Genomic DNA, 21,097 nt, shown 5'->3' with positions numbered 1-21,097 from the left:
CTATATAAATGTAACCAATTATAATTATTATTAAATTGTTAAAAGAGCTGTGAATCTTTTCTCACAGACAAAACCTGCCAGTTAAATTTAAAAAATGAAAATATGCATAAAGCAGTTAGTGAACATTGTGGGCGGTCTGTGACGTCTGGGGCAGAAACTAATCCATCAACTTCCTTGATGCCACAACTCGCTCACAACAGCACTGAAGAATAAACATCACCCTGCTGCAGGTAACCTGTGAGAAACAGAAATCTTCATTCTGGTAAGTGGTACTTCTGCACAGACTGAGAACAGCATTTGATGAATCACATTAGACAAAAATAACCTGACACTATTAGAAGTTGTGCTTGTGGAAAAGGTTTTGCAGAATATATATGTAATGTTAAGCTAACTGTCAAATGTTTATACAAAATATATTTGTATTTGTTTTAATAAACAGTATTTGTATACTTTCATTTTTATGTCATGTAATTAATGCTTTAAAATATATATTTTTTTTAAATCTGTTGACCTTTTTTAGACTGTACCAAACCAGTAAAACCAGATCTTAAAGAGAGTTTGCATACTTAGTCATGTTTATCTTCCTCATTTGTAGCATGCCATGTTCAGAAAAACAAAAGGTTCTTTATCCCTCGATTATACTGGAAAAACAAATGTATAAAATAAAAAAACACACTATGTCGACAATAAATGCTGAAGACAACAGGGATTCCTGCACATCTTTCAATGGACTGAACGAGTAAGACAAATATATTTTATTTATTTGTACAATAAAATGAATCTGTATATTCATGAAACCTATATTACAAATTGAAACGATTACTTTCTGATATTTAAAGTCCATTACAACAGATTACATCAGTCCTACCTCAACCTAGCTTGAGTGATGGATTGTCAACATCAGTTCAGTTAAAAGATGAAGATTTTTCAACTTATCAAGGATAAATTGTATTGTGCTATATATGCCCTAACATTGCTGTGATTACATTTTGAACTGTAGTTTTAAATATAACTTCATAATTTTAATGTTGCATCTGACAGTTTTGATCAGGAGGGATCAGACTCATCTGCCCTAAGTGTTTTGTCTATGAAGAGTGACCGATCAATGCAAATGCCAATTCATTTGAAAAATGGATCAATGGAAAAAAGGTAATGACGACTGCTAGTTTAAGATAAAGGTAGACAGAACAGTGGGTCATCAGGGCAGTAACACACAACTACAAGGATTAGGATTGGAATTGGTACACCCTCACCAATGGTTTGCTGCCAATTTTTACTACAATTCCAGACTTTATTAAAATCTACAAATGGTTATTTTTTGCTTTTAGTTTTGATCAGGAGGGATCAGACTCATCTGCCCCCAAGTGTTTTGTCTATGAAGAGCGACCGATCAATGCAAATGCCAATTCATCTGAAAAATGGATTAGCTCCATTGGGAAAAAGGTAATGATAATAACTCACATAAGCTAAATGAAGTCAGTCAGAAGTGACCAGCTGTGATAGCAAACACATTCATAAGGAGGATGAAGGTTCTGATCCCTTCCTCCCCTCAATGGTTTTTTGTTAACCCTTCTCTGAAATACTGTATATTCTACTTTTGTTGTCAGTCTTCAGCAGGAGAGATCAGACTCATCTGCTCCAAGTGTTTTGTCTTTAAAGAGTGATCGATCAATGCAAATGCCAATTCACTTAACAAATAAAACATATATACCACATTTAAGGTAATTTCTTTTACATCATTTTAAGCATAATTAACAAATAAATAATTAATTATAGGATTGCAATTACTGTAAACCAACTGATGAAAATGTTTGTGATGTTGTGATATGTAAATATTAATATAATATTTTTTTATTTACATCATATAGCATGACATTATATTGTGTTTCCTCTCACAGTTTGGTGGACAGATCAGACTCTTCTGGCCCAAGTGTTTTGTCCATGAAGAGCAACCGGTCAATGCAAATGCCAATTCATCTGAATGGATCACCTCCACTGACACTAAGGTAACATTCAATTATAAGAACTCATTTATTTTGCTTCAACAAAGTTAATGGTAAATAGTGCACACAAAACTTTATACAGTTCTCAGAATAATGCAAAAGTCTTAATTCTCAGAGGTTTTACATTGTATAGATTTGAATGCATATTACAAAATATTATTTTGTCTATAAGGGATTCACTAACTAAATCATGTCAGGACGCTGTAAAGACTGGCAGCTTTCTTGGAGAATTCATTCATCAGTAGGTTCAGTGCATCAATATTCTTATTTATAGTGTCTGTATTTGTGCATATTCTCTGATACTGACAAACCTATTTTCAACACAAGTGATTCAGAAACGCCTGACGTCAAGATTCATAGATTAAAATCAGAAATAAAAAAGAAGCATCTGTACATTTTTGAAGGATTTGCAAAGCAGGGAAACCCAACACTCCTGAATGAGATCTACATAGACCTCTACATTACAGAGGGAGGGAATGGAGAGATCAGTAATGAACATGAAATTAAAAGGATAGAAAAAACTTTGAAGACTGCAGCAGGAGCAACAATACCAATCAAATGCAGTGACATCTTTAGAGCTTTACCTGGACAAGACAAACGCATCAGAACTGTGCTGACAAAAGGAGTCGCTGGCATTGGAAAAACTGTCTCTGTGCAGAAGTTCATCCTGGACTGGGCTGAAGGACAAGAGAATCAGGACGTCCAGCTCATATTTCCTCTTCCTTTCAGAGAACTCAATCTGATGAAGGACAAAACACTCAGTCTTTCGGATCTTCTTTATGTCTTTTTCCCTGAAACAAAAGAAATGGAAATATCCAGTGACAAATATAAAGTGTTGTTCATCTTTGATGGTCTGGACGAGTGTCGTCTGTCTCTGGATTTTCAGAGCGATGTGAGGTTGTGTGATGTAAGTGAATCAGCATCAGTGGACGTGCTGCTGAAGAACCTCATTGTGGGGAATCTGCTTCCCTCTGCTCTCATCTGGATCACCTCCAGACCAGCAGCAGCTGATCTCATCCCCTCTGAGTGTGTCCATCGAGTGACAGAGGTACGAGGCTTCAATGATCCACAGAAGGAGGAATACTTCAGGAAGAGAATCAGAGATCAGAGTCTGGCCGATAGGATCATCTCACACCTGAAATCTTCAAGGAGCCTCTTCATCATGTGTCACATCCCAGTCTTCTGCTGGATCTCAGCCGCTGTTCTGGAGAAGATGTTGAGTCAAGCAGAGAGTGGAGAGATTCCCAAGACTCTCACTCAAATGTACACACACTTCCTGATCCTTCAGACCAACATCAAACATGAGAAGGACTATGAGAAGAACGTGACAGATGAAGACATGATCCTCAAACTGGGGAAAGTGGCTTTTCAGCAGCTTGTGAAAGGCAACCTGATCTTCTATGAGGAAGACCTGAGAGAGTGTGGCATTGATGTGACAGAAGCATCAGTGTACTCAGGATTGTGCACTCAGATCTTCAGAGAGGAGTTTGGCTTGTATCAGGGGAAAGTCTTCTGCTTTGTTCATCTGAGCATTCAGGAACATCTAGCGGCTCTATATGTCCACCTCACCTTCTGCAACAGCACAATAAATGTGCTTGAAGAACATGAATCAGAAAAGCCTGTAACAATGTTGAGTTTACACAAGTGTGCAGTTAACAAAACTTTACAATGTAAAAACGGACATCTTGATCTTTTCCTTCGCTTCCTCATGGGACTTTCAATGGAGTCAAACGAGAGCCTTTTGGTGAAAAGAGGGCTTTTGGTGAAGAAGGCCAACTGCTTCCTGGAAAGAGAGAAAACTATTGAGTATCTCAAGAAAATGTTAAACACAATCCCTTGCTCAGAAATGGCTCTTGTTATTATCCACTGTCTAAATGAACTCAATGATCAATCCCTCATTATAGAAATCCAAAGCTACCTGACCTCTGGTAAAATAAACAGAGACACTCTTCTCCCTCATCAGTGGTTGGCTCTAGTGTACATCTTAATGACATCAAGTGAAAAGTTTGAGGAGTTTGACCTTCGTAAATACGGAAGATTGGACGCAGCCCTGCTTTGGCTGCTTCCTGTGATCAAGTTGTCAAAAAAGATCTGGTGAGAACATTTAACTTCAAATATGTGTTCAAAATCAACTTTACTGGCACATATTTTACTTTTAGTACAATAGCATATTACCTTCCTTGTCTATTAGCCACCCATCAAGTATAAGCCAAAATCCAGAATGGTGATTGTCAAGTTCATCCACCTTGTCTTGCAGCACTGTATATAGATCATTGCACACTGAGTTCACAGAAATTGGTGGTCTTCTTTTAAAATGCAAGATATTTAAAGTTTACCTAAAGTATACTTGCAGTAGTTCCACTTTAGCACAATCAAATACACTTCAGTATATCTTTAGTTGGACTTCAGCACTACTTCCACACAATTAAATTGCATTAATCATATAATGTACTAATTTTTTAAAATACATTTTAGTATATTTATTTTTCACTAGGGTTCTATTAACACTTGAATAAGTAGAATTCATCACTATTTGTACTTATTCAGGACAGCAGTTATTGCACTACATGAAGAATCCATTTAGTCTACATAACAACAACAACAAAAAATAATAAAGCCAAAAAAATAGCAAATAATGAACTTATATTATTGGCAGGTTGAATGACTGTAATATCACATATAAAGGCTGTGCAACGCTGTCTATGGTTCTTTTATCACAATCCAATGTGAGAGAAATGGACCTGAGCCACAACAACCTGCAGGACTCAGGAGTGGAAATACTCTGTATTGGATTAAAGAAATTACCCAACGTGGAATCACTGTACGCTTCTGTGGAGTATAAAACATCGGAACATTATATTTAAAATGTTTTATTTTTAAAGACATTTAATGAAATGTTTCAATCTCACTCCAGGGTGAAGGAATGGTTAAGCACTAAGCAAATTGATGGACTTAATCTGAGTAAGCAAGGGAACATAAATTATGAAGATTATTTATGTCACACTGCTGGACTAGAAGACACGGACTGTAGACTGGAATATTTGAAGTAGGTTGTGTTAACTCTCTCAGAAGACTTTGTGCAACATGGGTTTTTTAGACTGAGAACATGTATCCATTTTCTCCTCTCTCTGTAGTCTGGAGAACTGTAGAGTAACAGAAGCAGGTTGTGTTTACCTGAGCAAAGCTCTGAGTTCAAACCCTTTTCATCTGAGAGAGCTGGACCTGAGCTGGAATGAAATAGCAGACTCTGGAGTGAAACACCTCTGTGCTGCTCTGGTGAAAGTTCACTGTGCACTGGAAACACTCAGGTGAGTAACAACACAAATAGCTTATACAGTTAATTATGAAATAGTTCAAGATTATGACTAAAGAGCCTTTTAAATGTATTTAACAGGTTAAATAACTGCAACATAGCATATAAAAGTTGTATAGAATTGGCTAAAATACTACAAATACCTTCAAACCTGAAAAAGCTCTCTCTAAGTGAGAATAAGCTCCAGGACTTGGGTGTGATGCTCTTCTCTGTTGGACTCCATCATCCTCACTGTAAACTGGAGACTCTCAGGCAAGATGATTCTGATTACTTCTGGTAGAATAAGTGAATAAACTGAACATTAAACTATTTAGCTTCATGGTGAAGGGTTTTTGTATTGTATGGGCTACCTCTGAATTTTCAAAGCCAAAGTAATAGTGACAAAAACATCACAAACACTAGAAAACAAGCAAGGGATAACTGCACTCGTCTAATATTTAGATAAGTGTTTAACAAATATGTTTTTTTTAATAGGAGGTTTTTAAACCATTACTCTCAAACCTAAATATGTCTCCCATTTATGTATAATTTATAACCCTAAGAATGAGATTTTTCGCCCCCAATAACATTGAAATACATAAATGGACAAGGTCAGTACTGATATACTGATAAAAGCTATGAGAAAAACATACATGTGACCATGATGTCAGTAAGATTAAACCATTAATCTAATCGATTAAATATACTGGAATTTCTACTGTTAAGAATGTTTGGACTTTCTTTCAATAGGCTTTCATGTTGCCACATCAAACCAGAAAGCTCTGACTCTCTTCTTTTTAGATTGAGACTATATGTATTTTCTCTTCTCTGTAGTCTGAAGAACTGTAGAGTAACAGAAGCAGGTTGTGTTTACCTGAGCAAAGCTCTGAGTTCAAACCCTTCTCATCTGAGAGAGCTGGACCTGGGCTGGAATGAAATAGCAGATTCTGGAGTGAAACACCTCTGTGCTGCTCTGGTGAAAGTTCACTGTGCATTGGAAACACTAAAGTAAGTTATAACAGAGTTAGTTTATATAACTCATTATTAAATGCATTTAAGGTTAACGACTGTATAATTACTAACCCAAAAGAAAGAACCCTAAAAATTAGATTTTTCTCCCCAATAACAGTGAACTACATAATTTGACAAGGCCAGTATAACTGAGAACTGATCATTGTAAATTATGATTTTCTGTCTCAGGTTGGACAAATGTGAAATCACTGAGAAATGTTGCACTGCTTTAGCTTCAGCTCTCGGCTCTCAGACCTCCAGTCTAACAGAACTGGATCTGAGCATGAATTATCTACAAGACTCAGGGGTGAAGAAGCTCTGTCTCGGACTAACAAGTCCTCACTGTAAACTAGAGAAGCTAAGGTAAAAGTCTGAAAATGTCTAGTGCAATCAAAGATCCAAAACCACTAAAATCAGATGAAGAAATAGCTAAAATCACTGACCTAATTTATAAAGCTACTCTGCTCTCTTCAGGTTGTCCAAGTGTAAAGTTAGACATGAAGGGGTGACAGCACTGAATGAAGCTCTGAAATCAAATCCATCTCACCTAAAAGAACTTGATCTCCTTGAGAATGATCTGGAAGAGTCAGTGAAAAGTCATCATAAAACAGTGATCATTTAAATAACTCTAGAAATAAAGACTCAAGCTTTTAACATTGTGAGTAGTAATCATACATGAGAATGTGAAATCATAATACCAAATTATGATGCATTCTAGGGACCAAAAATTCTAATTGTCATCATTTATTCACCCTCATGTTGTTGCAAACTTGTATGATTTAGTTTTCCTCTGTTGAACACAAAAGAAGATATTTTGAAGAATGTTGGTGTCCAAACAGTTGCCGGTAGCCATTGATTTCCATAGTATTTTAATTTTTTTCCTCAATACTGTGGAAATCAAAGGCTACCGGTAAGTATTTGGTCACCAACATTATTCAAAATATATTTTTTTGTGTTCATAGGTATATTTTCTATTTATAAATTTGGTTATGTTAACTAATATGATGTTATCCACTTTTATAAAGAGTTACACATGTGTAATATATGTAAATAAATAAATATAATAAATGCACACATACATAAACCTTCATGCTTCATTTCTTGAACATTGAATTTAGGAAAACTCACAAGGTTGATGATTTAGGAATAGAGATTTGAATGACATGGTGTCAGGAGAAAATCCAAGACTATAATAAGCAAAAGGCATAAAATCAAATCCAGGTAGAGAAATCCAAATAGATAGAATATGATTAAACCAGATTACAAGACTGACAATTAAACCTGAGGCATAGAGAAACCTGCATAACTGACCCGACTACATTCTCCAGTCAGGTTTCGAATGACATGACTGTGACTGATGACATTCATTTTAGGTTGGACTTAGGCTTTATTATTGAAAAAAAAAAAAAAAAAAAACATAAACAAAGCAGAAAATCATTCTAATAATTGTGGTTCTGCTTGTGGACATCTAGTCTTCTTGTTATTAAATGCAAAATAAAAAAATCAGAAACATTTTCTGATTTCAAAATCCGCTAAATCTAGTAATTATTCCATCCTCAAAAACTTTATTACACGGCAGACTAATGTGCCTGGTGTGCCTTTATTCAGGGAAGTTGTGCAAAACCAGCCAATAAGATTTGCACTTGTTGTACTGAGAATGTGCTTTTCATTTTTGCGTGCAACAAGCATCAGACTTTTAGAGGGTGTGACAACTGAGGCTAAGACTATAGGCCACTTCCTTAATGCCACAACATGCTCACATTTGGAGGAGCAGGTAACCCGTGAAAAAGAAAAATACAACACTTTGATTGACTGATTTACATGGACCAGCAGGTTGAGTTCTGAAAACACAAGTAAGCACCACTGCAAACAAGGATATAGAGAACAGCCTTTGATAGATGGCAGGTAACATATGACCTCCTGAATTGGAGCTAAAATACACCAGACACTCATAAACTTGCAGATATCTCTATCAAAATGAGATAATTGGTGTAAAAAAAAACAAAAAAAACACATAATTAATATATATGCTTTCTCTGGGAAGTTAAACATATCATATTGTATAATCACTGTGATGAGTGGGGCGGGGCCGAGAGCCTTGGGAATGGAGCGAGGCCGGTGGAGTAAAAGTGATAATGAGCAACACCTGCAGCACTCATCGGTCTCGAGTGCCACAGAGGAGATCCAGAAGGATAAAAGGAGGAGTTACAACACTGAAGGACGAAAGAGGACCAGGCCTGGGTTTTATTTTGTGTTTTGATTTTGTTTGTGCGCGATATTCGTGTCGTATTCGTATTCGATGTCGCATTGATTTGTGTTTATTTTATTGTTAAAGTTAAATGTCAGCAGGTTCCCGCCTCCTTCTTCCTGTGACTACTAACATTTAACTTTGTTACAATCACAAAATTAAAAACTTTAAACCTAAAAGTCTTTTTTTCAGATTGTGTTGAAAAATAAACATATGTGAGTGAGACATACGGAAAAAAAACATGTCTCTAATAAATGGCAACGGTTACAGTTTTTTCTGGACATTTTTCAATGGACTGAAAGGGTGAGTGAGGCTTGATTACTTACATTACTATAAGTATTGTACTTATCCACAGAAATATAATACAACTAGATTGTACACTAGACTGTCAAGACAACAGTGACGGATCAAAGTCAGTATTAGTTCAGCTAAAAAATTCTTAAAATTAGAAATTGTTTAAGTTACATTTAATTTCAAATTATATTGACATTTAATCTTGATTTAATAAATGTTGCTTACCCATGACATACCATAATAATGTGCTATTTATCCAAACCCAATTCCAATACTATGGTTGAACTTGATTTTATCCTTCGGGAATTAAAAGATAAAAGTCACTATATGACAGGTTTTTATTCTATAATAAAAATGTGGTCTTTGTGTTGTCAATCGAAAAGGTAAGTTGTTTCAGTGGTTATTGCATTTTTGATGAAAGTATTTGAAAAATATTTGAAATGATACCATGAAAATGCAATCAAAATGTAACTAGAGTGACTTTTAAATTCATGTTGTCTTTAAAAAAGTAACTGAGTCATAAATGAAAGTTATTTACACACCCCCATGTCTTTATGATGCAAGTTTCTTTCTTCGGCGAAAGACGAGATTTCACTGAGGACAGTGAAAACAAATAACATTCTTTTAAACGGCACGCCAAAATAAAATTTAATTAGGCTAATTAAAACAAATGGACTTACTTCATATGACCGCAATGTTTCAAGTATCTCGGGTCAATACAATAACTCTATGTGACCAGCAAAGTTAAAGTACTCCTGGAGTAATTATCGTAAAATATAATATGCGAATGTATCCGTTAAAAACGGCGCCTTTGTACGCGCGTTTGACGTCATCGACGCCCAACGTGTCACGTGACAAACCAGAACACGTTTAAAAACATGAACGTTGTCGGGAATTTTATATGTAAAAAAAGATCAGCTTTCACTCAGCAATGACTCAAACTTTTGTTATGAAAAAGTAAATGTTAAATGTGGATTATGAGGTCTGCTTTTAAATCAAGCCTACAAAAAAAGTTAATTTATCAGTAAATTACAGACTTTTTGGTGAACTTTTCCTTTAAAGTGATTTTTGACTGTCAACTTGCAAAATCAAAACAGAAAGCTTCGAATCGCTAGCTTCAGCTCTGAGCTCAAACTCTGAAAGAGCTGGATTTGGGAAACAACAGATCAGGAAGTAAAGCTGGTGTCTGCTGTTCTTCGTCATCCAAACTGTAGATTGAAAACACTAAGATATAGAAATATATAAACAACATTTATACCCAAACAACATTTATACCCAAACAACATTTATACCCTCGTTTGTTAAATTATCTACTTTATGAAAATCCACTCTTCTCTCTTCAGGTTGTCCAAAAGTAACATAACACATGAAAGTTTGGCGGCACTGAAGCTCTGAAATCAAATCCATCCCAGCTGAAAGAACTTGATCTCCTTGAGAATGATCTGGAAGAGTCAGACTTGAAAGTACTCTCCATACTACAAATCATCGCAAAATTGAAGAAGTACCACTAAAATAAATGTTATATTTAACCCTTTAAAAAAAAAGGAAAAAAAGGGGGACAACTCATAAAATGCATTAATATTAATGTCATTGCAAGCTGTACGTACAGTATGAAGAGGAACATCCTGAACACATGGAAAGGATTTCACGGTTTGTTCTAATGTAGAGAAATGTGGATGTTGGATAATGAAGATAATATAGAACGGCAACTGCAAACAATTTCTTCCAAATTTTATTTTATGAACTAGATATAAAAGATCATAAATAAAGCTTATAAGTTAGATGCACCTAAAGGTGGAAATACAGAAACTGTGAAATTAAAAGAATCCTCAACTTGTTACCGAACCTTTTTAAATGTACTGCTGTTTAACAATGTTAAGTTTACTGCCAACTTGAATATTATGCTTGCTGTATAATTAAATACATTCAATTAAGAAAGAAAAAAGGAAGATGAGGGAACTCAGAACTGTACATGGAAACATCTGCTAGTATTATGTACATCATGCAGAAAAAAAATTAAAAACTATGTACATACAAAATCCTAGATTATGTACAGTGGAAAAAAACGTTTAAAAAATATACCTGTGACTATGAAATTCTCACAATGATTCAGTTCAGCAGTTTAAAATTTTTTATCAAATGAAACACAGATTTAGCTGTTTGCGTAGGATTTATTTAGACGTGGAAATAAATGAAACTGAAAGAAAAGAAATGAAAGAAACAAGAAAATACGAAAGACCATCAGTCTTTGACTTTGCTAAATAAAAATGCAAAGATTGGATGCAAGGAACATGAGTAACTTAAGACTTAAAATCTTATCTGGATCTATCTCCTCATTCCCTTTATTTATTAATTTTTTTTCAACAAATAAAGCAATATCATTTTCCATTCAGCAATGCCTCTGAAACTCCCATCTGGCCTTCATAAAACAAACACACACCATCCAAAAGGTCTGTTAGTTTCATTTGCAAAGGCTCAAAATCATCTCCCGAGGCAAAAGATCTGTTTGAATATAACGTTCAAATCTGATCCACAGGGAACAATTCCTTCCTGCTGACGACGAGTGGCCATCCTGAAAAGATCCTGAGGTGAAAAGCGTCGTAGTCTGTTTGCACTTAGTTGAAATGGTTCTTTCCCCTTACAGAAGGAGGACCCTCTCAAGCTTTCTCCTGTCAAAAAACACTGCCTCGCCGCCTAGAACAACAGGGACAGAAACATCTCATCCAGAGAGACGCATTAAGTCATGTTAATTGTCGGCAAAATGCCAGTTTAAAATCCTTAGACTTGAAGAAAATTCCTTATAGAAGCACAAAGCGGCCCAGAAAAGTGCAGTTTAGCTCATTCACTCTGATCTTCATACCATTCACATTAATTAAAGTGCAAGAGTGATGTGAAATATTCCGTCCCTCTTGTAATCCATGTTAACCAACATGATGCATTGTTTTTTTTTTCCTCGTCACAGATCAGACAGGAAGCTTTGTGTCTTGTCTGTGATGCATTCCAGACGATAACTCCTGCACGCTGCTCAGGATCTTCCTTTGATGTGAACTGCATGAGATTCCCATCTTGGCCAGATCCCTGTAAAAGAGGGAGTTTTGGGAAGCTGAAGTCATCTTCAAGCTCATCAGGATGTGTAATTGTATGTAATGTGTTAAAGTGATGCTCACTCGTGACTCATGGGTAAGATGCTCTCTAAGCTGCAGAAATCTGCTGTGATGAAGTTATCTCTGTATTGCTCAAGTCCAATGATTTTCAGCCATTCGTCCACAGAACCCAACGAGGGGGCGGAGCCTTCAGAGGGGGCGTGGTGAAGTGTGAAATGGTGGGGCCTGAAGATGACAACATCAGAGAATATATTTTAATCCTGAAAAAAACAAACTAGTCAGAATTGTATGTGTGTGTTTGTGTGTGTGTGCACCAAAAAGCATATTTTAGGTTAAGCCTAAAACATACACAACAGTTGAAAAGTTTGGGGTCTGTATGATACTTCATGCTCACCAAGGCTGCATTTATTTAATGATTTAAATTATGAGATATCATTATAATTTAAAATAACTAGTTTCCATGTAATATATTTTAAAATGTAATTTATTCCTGTGATCAAAGCTGTATTTTCAGCATCATTCCTCCAGTCTTCAGAGTCACAAGATCCTTCAGAAAATATGATAATATGCCGATTTGCTGCTCAGAAATATTTCTTATTATTTTAATGCTGTTAAAATAACAGTTATGCTGCTTAGTATTTTTTGTGGAAACCATGATACATTTTTAATAAATTTTTATTAATTAAAGAACAGCATTTATTTGAAATGCAAATCTTTTCTAATTTAATAAATGTCTTTGCTGTCACAATTGATCGATTGAATGCATCCTTGCTGAATAAAATTAGTAATTTCTTTAAAAAAAAACACGAAAATGCAAGCTGGAACACAATGGCAGATGAAACAAGTATTTTGAAATATTGCAAACTTTAGTGTTACAGATTACAGCAGTTATAAGCTGCTTTCTCTCAAGAATACATTTCTGAAAATGTCCCCAGAGAACAGAAAAACAAAATACATGTTTGGGGAACAAGGGAACACAATTTTTTTATTATTATTATTAGCATTGACAAATGCCAAACACATACTTGTACCAAAATATTCTCAAAATAGCAATAAAAATGTGAATGGAAATCTCTGTGTGTGTTCACCTGCTGGCGTCTCCTGCCGTCCTCTTGAGCGTGGCAGGATTGCGTATGAGTTTGTCCAGCATGTTGACGATCTGGCTGAATTTGGGTCTGTCCGCTCGTTCCCTCATCCAGCACTCCAACATGAGCTGATGCAGAGCCAGAGCACACTCCATGGGCGGCGGCAACCGGTAGCCTTCCTCTATTGCCTTTATCACCTAGGAAACAGAGGAGAGGAAACGAATGACTGAACTTGCTGAACTGCGGCATTCAGTCTGTATGTATGACTTGGCATGGCACACAATAGCACGATAAAGCTGAGTATTAAAACTTTGCATGCATTTCTGGAAAGCGTACCGTGAGAACACCAGATTAGATTAATTAGATTTGTGCTACAATGCCACTTACATCCTGGTTGCTCATATCCCAGTATGGTCGTTCACCATATGACATCACTTCCCACATGACGATGCCGTAACTCCACACGTCACTGGCTGAGGTGAACTTCCTGTATGTGATGGCTTCTGGAGCCGTCCAGCGGATTGGGATCTTCCCTCCCTGTGATTGACAGGTTCATGTTATTGACAATAATAACATCTAAATCAAAACAGCATTATATATCAGAATTAATCTGAATAAGTGACATTCCTAGAAGTATGATATTCCATATGACAATATCGGAACCAGTGCTAGTATTGTGAAATTCTGATATATTGTGTGTTTTTATATTTATATATTTAAATGTGTATAATAAAATGTTTACTGAAAAATAAGTACTACTACAATTACTAAATTAAGGCTGAAAAAAAAATGTAATCGACCTTTAAAAAACCTACAAACACATTAAACACATCAAAATGACTAAAGCTTACACTAAAATGAAAACAAAAAAATAAACATGAAAAATGTTAATAAATGCTTAAGAAGCTTGTGTGGTTCCTATTTGTTAACAAAATAACTGGCCATTATATGTCCAAAAGTTACTTGATTGTATATTTGATAATATGAATGTACAATTATAAATAAATAAATGTAAAAACATACACACTCTCTTACCCTGGTAGTATACGCTCCTTCTGGCTCGTCTTCAAGCACTCTGGACATCCCAAAATCAGACACTTTGCACACCAGGTTGCTGTTCACCAGGATGTTGCGTGCTGCCAGATCTCTGTGAACGTAACTCATGTCAGACAGATATTTCATTCCAGATGCGATTCCTCTCAGGATGCCCACCAGCTGAATAACTGTGAAGCGGCCGTCATTCTTCTGGAAGAGAAAGAACACGTCAGACCTGAATAACGACACGCTGACAACAATCAAAGCTGATCTAGTCTTGACTGCTTTCCTAAATCATTTAGGATAGAGAAAAACTCCAGTTGAGCTTTAACACTGTCCTTTATCAAAAACATGCATCAGTTTTTCAGTTTTCAATCAATTTTTGGAAACTTTCAGAAACTTTTAGAAAGTAATAACTTCATTGGCATGACTTTGAGTGATTCAATATTTACAAAGCCAGGAATATAGCAAAAAAGGCTATATGATTGTTTTATGTCTTAAAAAATGTAACAAATTATAACATTTGTTTTATATATATAGATATGCATTTAGAATACTTACTACATACAATTCACTACTACTTAATACAAACCCAATTCCACAAAAGTTGGGACAATGTACAAATTGTGAGCAAAAAAGGAATGGAATAATTTACAAATCACATAAACTTATATTTTATTCACAATAGAATATAGATAACATATCAAATGTTGAAAGTGAGACATTTTGAAATGTCATGCCAAATATTGGCTCATTTTGGATTTCATGAAGCTACACACTCCAAAATAGTTGGGACAGGTAGCAATAAGAGGCCGGAAAAGTTAAATGTACATATAAAGAACGACTGGAGGACAATTTAACACTTATTAGGTCAATTGGCAACATGATTGGGTATAAAAAGAGCCTCTCAGAGTGGCAGTGTCTCTCAGAAAGTCAAGATGGGCAGAGGATCGCCAATTCCCCCAATGCTGCGGCGAAAAATAGTGGAGCAATATCAGAAAGGAGTTTCTCAGAGAAAAATTATCATCATCTACAGTGGATAATATCATCCAAAGATTCAGAGAATCTGAAACAATCTCTGTGCGTAAGGGTCAAGGGCGGAAAACCATACTGGATGCCCGTGATCTTCAGGCCTTCAGATGGCACTGCATCACATACAGGAATGATACTGTAATGAAGATCACAACATGGGCTCAGGAATACTTCCAGAAAATATTGTCGGCGAACACAATCCACCGCGCCATTTGCTGTTGCTGGCTAAAACTCTATAGGTAAAAAAAGAAGCCATATCTAAACATGATCCAGAAGCACACCTTCAATACCACGACTTAGGTGCCCTTGAGCAAGGCATCGAACCCCCAACTGCTCCCCGGGCGCCGCAGTATAAATGGCTGCCCACTGCTCTGGGTGTGTGCTCACAGTGTGTGTGTGTGTGTTCACTGCTCTGTGTGTGTGCATTTCGGATGGGTTAAACGCAGAGCACAAATTCTGAGTATGGGTCACCATACTTGGCTGAATGTCACGTCACTTTCACTTTCACAGGCGTTTTCTCTGGGCCAAGGCTCATTTAAAACGGACAGTGACAAAGTAGAAAACTGTTCTGTGGTCAGGTTCTTTTTAGAAAACTGGGACACCATGCCATCCGGACTAAAGAGGACAAGGTCAACCCAAGTTGTTATCAGCGCTCAGTTCAGAAGCCTGCATCTCTGATGGTATGGGGTTACATGAGTGTGTGTTGCATGGGCAGCTTACACATCTGGAAAGGCACCATCAATGCTGAAAGGTATATCCAAGTTCTTGAACAACATATGCTCCCATCCAGACGTCTTATCTTTCAGGGAAAACCTTGCATTTTCCAACATGACAATGCCAGGACACATACTGCATCAATTACAACATCATGGCTGCGTAGAAGAAGGATCCGGGTACTGAAATGGCCAGCCTGCAGTCCAGATCTTTCACCCACTGAAAACATTTGGTGCATCATAAAGAGGAAGATGCGACAAAGAAGACCTAAGACAGTTGAGCAACTAGAAGCCTGTATTAGACAAGTCCTCAGTCCCCAGACGTTTGCAGACTGTTATAAAAAGAAGAGCGGATGCCACACAGTGGTAAACATGGCCTTGTCCCAACTTTTCTGAGATGTTTTGATGGCATGAAATTTAAAATCAATTTATTTTTCCCTTAAAATGATACATTTTCTCAGTTTAAACATTTGATGTCATCTATGTTCTATTCTGAATAAAATATTGAAATTTTTAACTTCCACATCATTGCATTCTGTTTTTATTCACAATTTGTACAGTGTCCCAACTTTTTTGGAATCGGGTTTGTAAATATCTGTCAGTGGATATTTGTTTATATGAATGTTTTACTATCTGAAATGCACAAATGAATGTAATTAAAATATATATTTTTTAAATGTAGAACGACACTCAAGACACACAAATTCTACACAATCTTACTCTGAGAAACATGTCCAGTGAGCCGTTCTCCATGTACTCTGTAATAATCATAACTGGTTTGCCTGAAATCACAAATAGAGACAAAAAGAGAACAATTACTTTTCTGTAAGTTTCTGTACAAAAACACAAATCCCAGAGATGCACAGGGCAAATGCGACACTGTTTACTGAAACTTCTTGCACAAAAGTCAATGTCAGTCAGATGTAAACACTGAGCACAGAGCATGAATATTAGTTTTTCAAAGATAATCAACACACAGTCACAAACCGACTGATTGACACTTAGCCAATGCTCCTTTTCTTTAGAGGAAGTGCGGGACTAAAGCTGGACCAGACACATTGTCGGACATCTTTGTTGGGCTGGCCTTTCTGATGACCTTGAGGCGAGTTTTACTGACAGCTCCTCCAGAGGGCCTGAGGAGCAGGTGACCTCTGACCCCGCCCTCTCACTGTCAGAGTTTCCCAGCCCCGCCCCTCCTCCGCCCACCCTATTACAATGCTAATGAAGCATTTACTGACTTAGCATGTACGGCTGTGCAGACATGCATGTGTATGTTTGACAATGAACTCTATGAGACAAGGATTATAATCTCCATCAAAACATAACACATTACACTATTTATATTTAAAAAATAAATAAATAAAACGTGCATTTTTTTTAAAATTTATAATACAACTACCAAAAGTCATAAAAAAAATAATCACAAAGAAATGCTGTTGAATCAGAACTGAGAGGCCCAGTATCCAACACCACCGTATTTACATATTTAGATTCACTTCATACTCATTTACATTATGCAAATGAAGCATTCAACTCCATTAGCTCTGTTGTAACACAAAGCCGGAGACTTAAGATGGCTTTATAGTTTCAAGGGGACATTTATGAGCTAAAATTAAATTATAAATTGACAGTGCTGGCTGATATCCAACTGTTAGAAATGTCTCCCACCATTTTAATTTACTAAGGGATTATAAATCAATGTTTTGATGTCACCTGCTGCTCAAAACTGTGTTTCTTTTGGCTTATACAGCATACTTTATTTTAATAACATACATTTAAAAACAAATATTTAATTAACAATTTTATAAAAAAAAAATGAATATACTAATATATTAATAATATATGTATATATATATATATATATATATATATATATATATGTGTGTGTGTGTGTGTATAAATTGTATATATATATATATATATATATTATTTTTTTTATATTACATATATATATTAATAAATATAAAAAAAATCTATTTTTGTTCTGAAAAAAATCAGTTTCTCACATTTAAAACAAAGCTTTTAATTCATTATCACGAATATTGATAAGTGCAATGGCAGTTAGTAAAAGTGAACAGAAAAATAAAGTAGAAGGAAAGCCAAGATGAATCAGAAACATGCTAAATGTGTAGTGTGTGGAGTGTGACTTTCTCTCTCTCTCACACACACACACACACACACACACACACACACACACACACACACACACACACACACACAGCAGAGGCTGTAGGTTAGAGATATAGGGTGACACTCTAACCCCTAACACATTTAGCTCTGACGACTTGATTAATGACTCTGCTGTGCTTTTTAGCTCACATTATCCGTCCAGAGCGACCCACTCCATCTGGAGACCACAAGGTTGTGTGTGTGTGTGTGTGTGTGAGTGTGTGTGTGCATCACATAGCAGTTTTTGTCAAGACACGCTCAGCAAGCAAACAGACAGATAAGCTGGACATGCATACATAAACACACCACCATTAGCACATCAAAAGAAAGACACATTCTATCAGCAGCCTGTTTCTTCAGGGGTTTGTGCTCACTTATGATCCCCACTTCTGACCAGCATTCTGCTGTCTAATTCACAGAAGCATAAACAGGTTTTTATTAGCATGAAATGTATGAGTTTTGACTCATTGGGGCATTTTATTTGCGTGATAGTAAATATTTTTGGAATTTTTTTGAATCTTTTTAGTTCTGTCCCTGTTTGAATTCCACCGTGATTTACTCAAAACTAATATCGAACCTCTTGAAAACATCCCAAACTAAAAATTACTGAAGAAGACAAAGATGAGCTCTTGATGTATTTTAATAATGCATCATATTTTCTGAATAAAATTCAGTACTTAATTTTTTGTGCTGATTCCAAAAAGCTGTTTTGCTTAAAGGGATAGTTCACTCTCATATTAAATTTTGGTATGTTTTAGCTTACCTCAAGGACATCCAAGATGTAGGTTTCTCTGTTTCCTCAGTATTTCCCATTTTGATATTTTTAGGTCCAACCGTTCTTGTCTGTGACTCACATAATGGATGTCTATGGTCACCACCTCAAAGAGCATGCACAGAGGAGTCAAAATTAAACAATTCCCCATCATAAGTGCACATTGATGACCTAAGACACGAAACGAGCAGATTGTGTAAGAAAACAAACAGTATTTATATCTTTTTTACCTTTTGTACACAACCACGTCCAACTGATCTGAGTTCGCGAGTGCTTCCCGATGTGACGTGGGCGCGCGCGCGTGGGAAATTGCAATGGAAGACGATTTCAATATATCCATAGACAACGTTGAATTTTTTTCACAACCATATTTATTTGAAACAGAATACACAGACCAAGTACTCAGGAGCGATCCGCTGCAGCAGCACGTCTTCAAGCCTCAGAGACAGAGATCTCTTCAAAATTGGTGGTGTTTTAGTAGCAAGTGTTGTGAGATGCCAACAGAAGTGGAGAGCATATGTTGTCACGAATGGAGCAACTACAAGATGACGACGAGGACGTTGACAGTATCACATCACACGCCTGCCTGACTGAAGATCCTGAGTTTTCTCCGCTGTTGAGACGCAGCGTTTTGCACGTTGTGTTTAGTGTGCCACGTATAAACTGGAGGCGACGTCCAATGCCAGAGGGACCCAATGGCACGCTGTCAATAGAGTGAGTGATGTGTTGTATTTTTATTATAAACGCAACGATTATAGGGTGCATTATAAACATTAATTTATTACAATTACTGCATTATATTTCAGACAGTGCAGATTGAAAGCATAGCGTGTGGTAAACAATGAGTGATGTGCATGCGTGAGACATCACATCCGGGGCTTTCCGCGCTTGCGCAGACTAAGCCTGAGCGCGCGCGCACGTCACATCGGGAAGCACTCGCGAACTCAGATCAGTTGGACGTGGTTGTGTACAAAAGGTAAAAAAGATATAAATACTGTTTGTTTTCTTACACAATCTGCTCGTTTCGTGTCTTAGGTCATCAATGTGCACTTATGATGGGGAATTGTTTAATTTTGACTCCTCTGTGCATGCTCTTTGAGGTGGTGACCATAGACATCCATTATGTGAGTCACAGACAAGAACGGTTGGACCTAAAAATATCAAAATGGGAAATACTGAGGAAACAGAGAAACCTACATTTTGGATGTCCTTGAGGTAAGCTAAAACATATCAAAATTTAATATGAGAGTGAACTATCCCTTTAAGCATGTCACACTTTCTTAAAAATATGATGAATATGTAGCATTTTTTCTTTTGAAAAGAATTTCTAATATGAAGAAATCTTGTATGAACCCTTAATCAGCAGAAAAACTGCTGACATGATTCCCCACAACTATTTGTTCAGTTCTCAGCCCATTTTCAAATGTATGAAGTCCTGGATTTACGATACTGATTTGATGCTGATTTCTACTCTTCCACTCTTTTGCAGAATGAAAGTAAAATGATACATTCTGAATATTTCATATTTGTAGTTAAATCCAAAACATTTATCATTTGACTGCTTTATTGTTTTGTTGTATTGTTTTTTTATTGAGTACATTTGCTTAAACAGATCGCAAAAATCAATGTTATTTATTTATTTTTTTTGGTCCTGCATTCCAATTAATATCAGTCAAACTGCAGTTGGGTTGTTTTGATTAAATAATAATAACTAAAAAAAAACAGCTAACTAACACAAAACACAATAGAAAACATGATTTGAAAAAAAAAAGAATAAAAACAGAGTTTTTGCAAATAAACTTTTCATATATTTGAAAAATCTTGAGTCTTATTCTGTGAAATGTAAAAAAAATGCTATATATATATTTAATTCAGCATAATTAAGAGAGTAATATTATATCAAGGTAATATTAGGTCACCTCTGCAAATCAGAATTTTTTCAAGATGCAGGGCTTTGTAATACATACATTATAATTTTACTATAAATATAATAAACTAAATAAAAAAAAAAAAAATATATATATATATATATATATATATATATATATATATATATATGATTTCACAAATAAAAATGTATGATGTCAGCTTTGACTTACATTTGGTGACCACACCTTCCAGGTGAATGATATTAGGATGGTCAAACTGGCCAATCACACTGGCCTCGCTCAGGAAGTCCAGCCTCTGCTGCTCTGTAAACCCCGCCTTCAGGGTCTTGATGGCCACACAGATCTCTCGCTTTCCTGGAAGCTTCAGACGGCCGCTGCACACCTCGCCAAACTCACCTACAGAGACAGGAAGTGACTTCACATGCATCTATCGTCAATAAATGACATTCT

The 21,097-nt window shown here is 36.1% G+C and overlaps 2 protein-coding genes across 2 annotated transcripts in view; one reads left to right on the top strand and one right to left on the bottom strand.

Annotated features, from left to right (window-relative positions):
* Window positions 1-1,027: 1,027 nt before the first annotated feature.
* On the top strand, window positions 1,028-10,359 carry LOC132107575 (NACHT, LRR and PYD domains-containing protein 12-like; the record flags this gene model as incomplete). Its single annotated transcript, XM_059513688.1, has 12 exons — window positions 1,028-1,149; window positions 1,329-1,466; window positions 1,608-1,721; window positions 1,899-2,006; window positions 2,176-2,244; window positions 2,295-4,097; window positions 4,660-4,824; window positions 4,918-5,049; window positions 5,138-5,311; window positions 6,496-6,669; window positions 6,781-6,896; window positions 10,304-10,359. Coding segments are annotated over 12 exons (3,171 nt in total), but the record flags the coding sequence as incomplete, so codon positions are not given.
* Window positions 10,360-10,562: 203 nt separating this feature from the next.
* LOC132107715 (ephrin type-A receptor 4-like) overlaps window positions 10,563-21,097 on the bottom strand; it is a 35,226-nt gene continuing 24,691 nt past the window's right edge. The window contains exons 11-17 of the mRNA XM_059513870.1: window positions 20,858-21,043; window positions 16,538-16,599; window positions 14,073-14,282; window positions 13,425-13,574; window positions 13,041-13,234; window positions 12,016-12,177; window positions 10,563-11,926 (exon numbers count right to left, since the gene is read on the bottom strand). Of these exons, the coding sequence (XP_059369853.1) occupies window positions 11,812-11,926; window positions 12,016-12,177; window positions 13,041-13,234; window positions 13,425-13,574; window positions 14,073-14,282; window positions 16,538-16,599; window positions 20,858-21,043 (1,079 nt within the window). The 3' untranslated portion in view covers window positions 10,563-11,811. The remainder of the gene's footprint in view (window positions 11,927-12,015; window positions 12,178-13,040; window positions 13,235-13,424; window positions 13,575-14,072; window positions 14,283-16,537; window positions 16,600-20,857; window positions 21,044-21,097) is intronic.

Source organism: Carassius carassius, chromosome 28, assembly GCF_963082965.1.
Source record: "Carassius carassius chromosome 28, fCarCar2.1, whole genome shotgun sequence".
Taxonomy (NCBI): domain Eukaryota; kingdom Metazoa; phylum Chordata; class Actinopteri; order Cypriniformes; family Cyprinidae; genus Carassius; species Carassius carassius.
The sequence above is the reverse complement of the archived record's forward strand: the minus strand, read 5'-3'. Positions and strand labels throughout refer to the sequence as shown.